The sequence below is a fragment of the Corylus avellana genome, chromosome ca6 (assembly GCF_901000735.1).
Source record: "Corylus avellana chromosome ca6, CavTom2PMs-1.0".
Lineage (NCBI taxonomy): Eukaryota > Viridiplantae > Streptophyta > Magnoliopsida > Fagales > Betulaceae > Corylus > Corylus avellana.
In genome coordinates this window covers 367,677-377,209 of record NC_081546.1, presented here as the reverse complement: position 1 = coordinate 377,209, position 9,533 = coordinate 367,677, and the positions used below count along the sequence as shown (strand labels likewise).

At 37.9% G+C, this 9,533-nt stretch overlaps 1 protein-coding gene across 1 annotated transcript; it reads right to left on the bottom strand.

The window, feature by feature from the left end:
• Window positions 1-2,046: 2,046 nt before the first annotated feature.
• LOC132184239 (aspartyl protease family protein 2) lies at window positions 2,047-4,141 on the bottom strand. The gene has a single exon (XM_059597795.1). It carries the CDS (start codon window positions 3,602-3,604, stop codon window positions 2,249-2,251), a length of 1,356 nt encoding a protein of 451 aa, XP_059453778.1. The 5' UTR covers window positions 3,605-4,141; the 3' UTR covers window positions 2,047-2,248.
• Between the last annotated feature and the right edge of the window lie 5,392 nt (window positions 4,142-9,533).

Below are 9,533 nucleotides of genomic sequence, written 5' to 3'. Positions count from 1 at the left end.
TATTGCATATAACGTTACTATTTACAAGAAAAAACATGTGAAGAGTAGCATTATTCAATTTCCTTACAAACTTGTGTGTCAATTCATATTTTATGAAAATTAGTGTCATAATAACGGGCACATGTGAGTTTACATTTTAGTGGGTAAAATGAAAAGTGCCATATAAAATGCCACATGGGAAGCTCACATTTTTAGTTGCTAAGGTGGCACTCGTGGCGAGTGCCCCATGGAGTTGTAAGGGACTTAAATTTACCAATGACATGATTAATTATACAAACTTTAGATATAATTTATCCTTAAAAATCAGCTTGTAAGTGTTGAAAACCTGGGAAATAGCTTTCCTTCGAGATGTTTATGGTATATATACATTAAACTATAAACCATTGTGATAATCTTACTAACTTGTTTTTTTTTTTTTTTTTTTTTGATAAGAAATACAAAGAATACAAACAGAACTAACATGGGTTGATCTTTCCCACTATAAATGAGAAAAGAGGGGGAATGAGGCAAATGAGTGGGAATGCAACTGAAGTGAGATTTAGGTGTGACCCAATAAGTCACGTGGTGAGCGCAAAAGTTTGTACTTCTGTAAATTTTTCTTACATTCCAAAAAGAAGATTGGGAAATCATAGCAATGGAATTGGTGATAATGAAGACCGTAAGAGAGTCACCTTCCAAAATAAAATCTTTGAGAGATATAGTCAAAGAGACTTTAAGGGACATTGCCAAAGCCTCCCCATAAGTGGAGTCATATATATCTTTGAAAGTGCCTTAATTATTTTGTCACTTGAGTCTCGGCTGCAGACAGCACTTTGAGCAGAAAAAAATGTCTCTCACAGCTGTATCAAAATTGATCTTAAAAGAATTTGCTGCAAGAGGGAGTCATTTTTCTTTAGGGGAGATGAGAGCCCTTTCCAAGCTGAGAGTTGGTACAAAGAACTTTGAATCTACAAAGTATGCACGTTTACAAAGTATGCATGTTTGATGGTTTTGAATTGATCGGTACCGGTGCTCCATTTCCAAACAAAGCATAATTTCCATATAGGAGGGGCAGCCCTTGGAGGAGGGGGTAGTAGGTAGCCATTAGGCATTAGGGCATGCACTCATTGAGAATATGCTAGGCCTGGCCTAGAAGATGCTCCTTCTCTCAATTCTCTCACACACAAACAAAATAGTTGCAAAAGGAGGACTTTCAGAGGGAGAGACAGAAAGAGAGAGAGATATCATGTGAGAGGAATTAGTGAAGCCCAATTAAGCTTTGCTCCCATCCCGACAGCTGGCTATGTCACTCTCTCTCCCCTTTATTTCTCTTGAAATGCAATAATTGTGTTGCTCCATCTGCCATGCAGGTTGGGCTGCTAATTTAAGGCTGTCTCTATGTGCCACAAATGTTAGCCTTAGGCTCTCCCGAGATCAAAGAGTGGACTGTAAATTATTTTCCCCCGAATCAACCCTAATTCAAGAATATCACAAAACCAAAATTTCAATGACAAAAAGAAAAAAAAGAAAGAAATGGAACATAATCTTCTCTGATTCAAATGAATTGAATATTATTAGTTATAATAGAAAGGTCATTTTATTTTTTTCACTTTCATTATACTCCCGTTCAAAAGAAGATTTTAATTCAAGAGGAAATGAACACCACGTTTTGCATTTATAGCTGAGAGGAGGAGGCAGGTATAAATGCAAAATAAATATAAGAGATGGGTTTGGGGCCTACTTTCTCTCCCTATAGCTGGAAGCTTTGACCCTTCAAAACATAGGTTAAATTTAGATATAACGTGTCTATGATCATATCTCATCTTTTCAATATAAATAAAGGAAACATAGGCATTTAAGAATCCATACCCCACTTCTTTCACTATTAATTGAACTCAATGCTCCTCCTCTTTGAATATCTTAGGCTAAAAACTTTGAACATGCAAATTGAAGCATATTCTTGTTTGCTGGCAATGTTTCACGTTTTAAGTGAATTTATATATATATATATATAAAAACACTTGAAGACAAGAATTAACAGATAGAGGACAGGGGACAGAGGAAACAAAAGAACAAGCAACTTTCACTTTCCTATTCATTGGCCACTACAAAAAAGGCATCCAAGCCTAAGAGACAAAATTCACACAATCTCCCAAGATATAATTACGTTTATAATAATATATTGTAGCAATAAAAATCGTGAATTGTTGATATTGACGTTTTAAAAAAATATCAAAACGAGTTCAGCGATTCATCCACTCACTCACGGTCACGGTAGAGCGCAGCCGTGCCGTGAAAAACCGATCCGCGACCTTTCCCTGTCAAACTCCAAGAGAAAACCTTGCTGCATCAGATTCCCTATCACCGAGGGCCCGGTCTCCGAGTTGACGGGTTGAATCGCCAGGCAAATGACTTGGTCCGCCGTTTCGATGAAGTAGTTCCTCGAAGGCGGCGAGAACACCGAGTTTCCGACGAGGCTGAACCTCAGCCTGGGAAGATTCGGTCTCGACACCCCCGACACGTTCACGCAGAGGTCGAATCCCGGTGTGGGCTCAGCCACACTCGGTAGCCTCCTCACTCGCCGTTTAAACGCCGCTAAAACTTGACGGTAAGCCGGCTCGGCTAAGAAGGTCAACGTGGTGCCGGAGTCCATGATGGTGCCGCCATTTCCAAGCTTGTCGACGGACCAGACGGAGGGGTTGATCGGTAATTTGGTGCCGTTGACAGAGATGCTCTGGATGCCAATGTAGTAGAATGAGGGAGACAGAGGGTTGGTCTGCAAGGGCGTGAAGCTAATTCTAGAGACTCTTGGAACTACGTTGTGCCCGATCGTCAGAAAGCTCGTCGGAGGAGGAGATATGGTGTAGTCCATGAGACAATACGAGAACTTGTTGCCGAATCGGCGACCCAGCTGGGACGAGAAAGAAATGGGTCCTCTGCCAAGACCCATCACTCCATGGGCCCCATTGAAGCTCGCGCCGGAAAGACTCGGACCCGAAACCCGAAACCCGCACCCGAATGCCAGACTTTTCAGCTTGGCCTCTCTCCCGTCGCTGGTGTTCAACGTCGTCGTTTCCTTGGAGAAGAAGCCACTGGTAAGGGAACCGTCGGAGTAGGAGTACTGGTAGCGGCAAGGGGTGTGGAGCCGGCTGGTGTGGTTGCAGTGGGAGCGTGGCGGGTGGGGGACGAGCCGGCACGGGGAGTCGAAGCAGTGGTGGGGGGAGAAGGTGGAGGAGTGGCGGGCGAGGAAGGCGGATCCGGGGACGTGGGTGGCAGCGGAGCAGTCGGTTTTACAGGCGGAGCACTTGACCCAGACGAGGTCGCTGCCGGTGTCGGCGACGAGTTGGAGGGTCTGAGGCGGGGTGCCCAAGCGCAGGGACACGAAGTACTGGCCGGAGCCGGAGGGGGCGCCGGAGACTACAGGGGACTTGGGGTCTCCGCGGTTGTGGAGGGCTGAGAGGCGTTGGTAGTCCCATAAGAGAGCCTCGGTTGGGGATACGAAAGGTCTCTTGTGAAGCAAAGGTAGCTTCAGGCATTCCGTGGTTGTGGTGTTTTGGGAGTTGCATTGATCGAAGATGAGGAGGAGGAGGAGGAGGAGGAGGTAGAGTGGGGATAGTGACGCCATTGTTGAGTGGGGGAAGAGATAGAGAAGGCTATAGAGTTGAGTTCAGAGTAGTATTTGTGTACGAAAATTAGTTGGATTTGCTGTTGTTGATAGCAGGAGTAGAGAGAGAGAGAGAGAGAGAGGCTTCTCAGTTCTCAGTCTAGTCTGGAAGCTAAAGATGCTTTTTTCTTCATAGTTTCGCGTGTTGTTTGCTGTTATTTAAGATTGAGGCTTTTTATGAATTCAAAGCTGTCCTTAAGTCCTCCTTAAGAGCATCCAATGATGTCCGACGCCTTCCCTCTTTGTACCCAATGATTCCTTGCCACATATCTTGCCCAGCTGTTTTGCTACATTTAATGTGTGGTATATGTGGTGCTACTACTGTTAAAGTAGTACCCCCACCGAAACCTTTCTTAGCATATATGTTAATATCGTAGCAAAGGAATCGAGGGATGTAAAACGATCTAAAGCATATATGTTCCCATGCAAAAAATTCACGTGCCTTTCATTTTCTGTAAGGTGCAAACGGATTTGATGGATACTCGAGACTTTAGGTAGGAACTCTCATATGTATTTGATGGATTTGATGGATTTCATTTCCAAACATTTTCTTGCCATTTCTAGTTATATATTTGATGGATTTCATTTCCAAAAGTTAATGCTAATAGAAGGTGTAACTTATAACGGTTTGATAATCGGAGGTAGTAACTCGTAACTTAGTGATGATTGGAGGGAGTTCAGTGTTTCTATTTTTTTTTCCCTGCGAGTTGCTCATGGGTGTATAATTTATTGGATCATTTTGAGTTATTAGAGTTTATACTCTCTCCCTGTTAATTTTTTGAGATAGCAAAGTTGGTGAGGAAGTGCTCAAAGCCCATGACACTTGGTCGTATTATTTGCCTACACAATGATGGAGCAAAAGATATTGATTAGAAGAGTGGGCACGCTAATAATCAACTGCATCCACCAGGTGCTTGGTTTTGGGCCATAGAACAAAATATTCCAGTGATGGTACCTACCCATGCACAAAAGAGTGGGCTTTGGACATGGATTAGGCTGGGACCCAAAGAAGATTTCAGCTGCAAAATAATTTCGAGAAAGGGGAGAGAGAACGTACAACAACAATTAATGAGCCTACCGTCAACATTTTATTTTGGTGGATTTAATGACGTCCATTTAATACTAGGTTCATCGTTTTTAATCATCATGTACGATTAGTTATATACAGATTTTTTTTCTTTTTTTTTTTAATTGAAAGAGGGAGAGATAAAAAAGAGAAATAGTTATATTAAGTTAACTACGACAAAATAAAATTAAAATTTTTTTTCTATGAAATGAAATATCCATTTGGACCATTTTAAATCAAATTGAAAGAAACTAATGTAGTTTCAATCTTGAAATAGTTTTTTTAAAAAAATATCTTTTTCTATGATTCATATTTTATTGTGTTGCATTTAATACTATACATAGTGCTACATCATTTATACAGGAATATATGATTCTCTCTAGCTATTTTACTTGAAATGAAGATAAATCTATTTTATGGTCAAAATTTTATTTTATTTTTTCTAACAATGTACATGGTAATTATAATATTGAATTAATATATTTGAAATGAGTTCAAAAAAAAAAAAAAAAAAAATTCTTCTGGATAAATCTGGGATCTTCAACATCAGAGAGTGAGAGTTTAAGTATTTTGGGGTTGGGAATTCTAATTGTAATGTCCAGACAGATAGAGGCGCCTATAGCCTTGCCTCTGGCTTTGCCTCCTTATTCACTACGGGTGAATCTCTTCGATCCGGAACCGTTCAGGCTTTGCTGCTGCTAGCTCCGCCACTGGGCTGACTTAAACTACTGCCATAGTTCTATCTCTATCCCTTAACCTTTTTATTTCACTTGAGATGGAAAACATCATATTCTATCTAGGTAAACATGATTGTCACATCCTTTCAAGTATTAAATGACCCTAACTATATAGAAACCATAAAATATCCTCTTTCTCTCTCTCTCTTTGTTTATTTCAATGGTGTTTTAATCAATCTCACCCCTATCACATTCAAACAATGAGAGAGATTCTGATAGAGATAGATTGAAAATAATGTGCGAGTGAGGGTTCATGCGTAATATACGTATTTAGGCTCAATATATATATATATATATATATATAAAAGAGCATTCTCAACAATTTTTTTTACACTAAAGGATCCAAACTACTTTTTGCTTCCATATATCAAAATACATCTCAATAACTTCCTTTAATCATTCCCTATATCATTAAAATATATATTTTTTAATTATATTATATATATGAGAGGAGAGATGAGAGATAATTGTGAGAGGAGAGAGGAGATAAGAGAGAGAATATTTTTATTTTATTTTAATAATCATAAGGATTGTAATAATAGAACTCAAAACATTAGGTTCCACTATAACAATCTTAATGTTTAAGATTCATTTAAAGAGTCTGTTATGAAATTTTTTGCGATTTTTTGGACATATTTTCTAAACTTAGGAAACAAATTTTCTTATAGGGAGTCCGCTGAAAATGCTCTAAGGTGTCAATTCTTCCCATGAATCTAAATCATTTAAATTACAATTTGGCAAATGGGTTAGAATTAAATTACAAGAAGAGTGGGGGCACATTTAGAGAAGCATGTGAGAGGAGGGACAAAGGTCAAATTCATGTCTTTGTCTTCCATACTGAAATGTTTAAACACAGACATCCATCTATAGGAAAAAAAAAAAAAAAAAAAAATCTAGATTTGAAAAAGCTCGATCGAATGAAAATCTATCCTTTACCACTTAAAATAAATAAATAAAAAGGATCTAAAACCCTTTAACAGTTTGCAATGGAAAAAAGCTGCAGTACTACAACTACAAGTACTGTTATCAGCATAAATAGTGTTATGCCTAGTTATCACTCCCAGGTATAGGAGTGATGAGTGGGGTTTTCTCTCTCTCTCTCTCTCTCTCTCTCATTTATAAGACTTATAAATTTTATAAAAACATCATATGAAATATTGATAATGCATGGCAATCATTCTTCACAGGAAAGAAAGAATTTGGGTGGAGAAATTATAAAAATTATTCCATAATTAATTTGTTTAGCAAAAGAGGGTTAGAATTCGGCAGCTCTAAATGATGAGGAACATGCATGGTGGCAGTGTAAACACAAATTCCATAATTTGTTGTCCAATCGTCAGGGCCAGTAGCAGTGAAGTGCGTGCATCATGATCGATGGGGAGCTGATGGACAAAGAAGAGGAGAGAGGAGTCAATTCATGCACATTCAAATGGCTTATCAAACTGGCCAAGCCAAAAATGGAGTCAGGGTTTTTCCAACAACCCACTACGTAAAACGTCAGATCGACCGACCTCTTAAACAAATTAAACAAGCCACTCACGCTCACTCTTCCATGCATCTTCATACTCGATCTTGACCAAAATTCACATTGGTGAATGGTGATGTGATGTACACAAATTTACAAGTATTTCTCAAACCCTTTAGGCCATGGGGGAGCTTATCTATTGAGATAGGAGAATAGGCAGGCTAGGCCTTGTTAATTAATTTAGCGGCAGATTCAATACACATATTTTTACAACGCTCAAAAACCACACGTTCTTGACATCTTTCACCACGGTATACCACAGGAAGAGGATATATATCATAATTACAATAGCCAACGGGTGTTCTAGACAAGAAGAGTGGAAAAATCTGTCTTGGCCAGGAACAGATTACAGATGTGACTGGTCTTGTCAAGGAAAATAAATAAATATCAAACGAAGAATCCTCAGATAAGTCAAAGAATTCTTGTCTAGATAGATCAAACATATTTTATATTTTTGTTTTTCCACCAAAGTAAACCACACATTACAGATATTATTTGCGTATCATATATGTTGCACTGACGTACATGAATAGTTTACCTGAAAACCGTCTGCGAAGCGAGGAATTGGTTGACTGGAGAAGAATTGATCGCAACGCACGAATTCTGCCTTTTGTGTTGCATCATTTTTCTTTAGGTAAACAGCACGTTACGCTATTTGTGTTCAACTTTTTGGAAACATATTATGTGATGATTGAGTATACATGCACCTTCTTTTTTCTTTGCCGGGCGGGGAGGGGGGAGTGATGATCAGTAATAGCATAAAAAAAAAAAAATGGTACAAAAATACACCCAAGTTGGGAGGAAGACCATTTTCCATACCATTTTTCATTTTACATAATAAACTGCAACTTTGAACATAAGTATGTATATTGTGGTCATGAGAGTCTTCTTTTTGAAGTTCTGATCAATTATATATGAAAAACAACTTTAATTTCCTTCTAGTATTTATGGATCGGAGGGATGTTGCATTTCTCAGAATACAAATACTAATTAAATACGTACAGTACTCAGAAAAATGGGACTAGAGAATATTGTAAGAATATTAGGCTATGACATACGCACCTAGACCCTAGCTAGTGCCCCATTGGTAAAATTCGTTTGCTGTGCGATAATGATCTTCATATATAAGATGAGGAACATAACAATCTACAAGCAGAGCGACACAAAAGACATGATATGCTAGCAGAATGTATCAATGAGTCACTAGCTAGGGCCATGGAAGCACCAGTCGCATTTACACTTTACCTTAAAAATCTAGTCAATGCACTAATATTGGAGGTTCTTACGGTCATTTAAATAACAAAGTCTCACATATCTAATAAGGAATTGACGCGGGACTTAGCACTCATATGCACTACCTTGACAATTCACCCACCTACTATGAGATTAACTTTTTAGGGTGACAATCTAATTAAACCCACTCAAATTTTTAACCTCTTTGACAGGGCTCACATAACGTTGCATGTAGTATGCTACCACCACGTACATAGTGTAATTAGATTGACTTTGATACTATTTGTCACGACTTAGGAATCTTGACCCTAATCTCAATTAAATAGCTGAGTCTTATTATGTAGTAAGAAATTAATGTAGAACTTGTATCAATGTATATAACACCTTTATAATCTCCCAACTTAATGTGTGATAAAATTTTTGAGATGTCACAGTTGGACTTGCTAAATGACGTGAAAATTAACTGCAACAAAGAATACTTATAAAACCACCAAAAAGAAAAAAAAGAAAGAAAGCACACTTAGAGAGAAGAGAGCTTTGTTCTCAAATTCTCAAAGATTAATGCTATTTAATTTATATTAATAGAGTACTATTAAGATTGTAATATAACTTAATGATGTGATAATGAAAATCAGTATTTAAATCAACACGTGCAAAAAAAACAAAGAATATAGATGGATAAAAATGTGTTAATTAAGAGAAAGTCACGGAAACCATATATAGGGCATGAACAATTCCCAGCTTGGTCCTTAATAATAGAGATTTTTGTCTGGCACTTTAATTTTGAATCTATCTGGTACATGATCCCAAAGTAAAAAACACTAACCCATCTTTGAATTAATATTTTGCCCTACTAATTGGATGGGTACGTACTTGAAAGAAGCATATGTAGGACACAGCTGATCAGAGTAGCTTGAGCCGTCCTCTTCTTGGAGGAACATGCTTTCTCATTATTAGAAACCCCTATATATATATATATATATATATATATATATATAGAGAGGATGCATTTATAAACAGCCATCTTCTTTTCATTAAATTGGTGTCATTGATATTAATTAATTTCCTTTCCTGAACCAACCTAGTTCATCATGACTTGTCCTTGTCATCATAGTACTGTTCCCCTTGGAGAAGAGAGAAAAATAGTAAACAAGTACGAAGTAAATATGCTACATATGAATCTACTGAAAAAGGTAGAAGGGTGTCTAAATTGACCTGTAGAAAGGCCTCTGAGGTATGGGCTATTACCATTTTCAACAGATTTAACAATTACGGCTACGATATAAATATATAAATGGTAAAATAGGAGAAAAAGGAAAAGAGGAATTC

Excerpts from the sequence above, each read along its gene's own strand:
- LOC132184239 (XM_059597795.1), bottom strand. The coding sequence starts at position 3,604 with ATGGCGTCACTATCCCCACTCTACCTCCTCCTCCTCCTCCTCCTCCTC.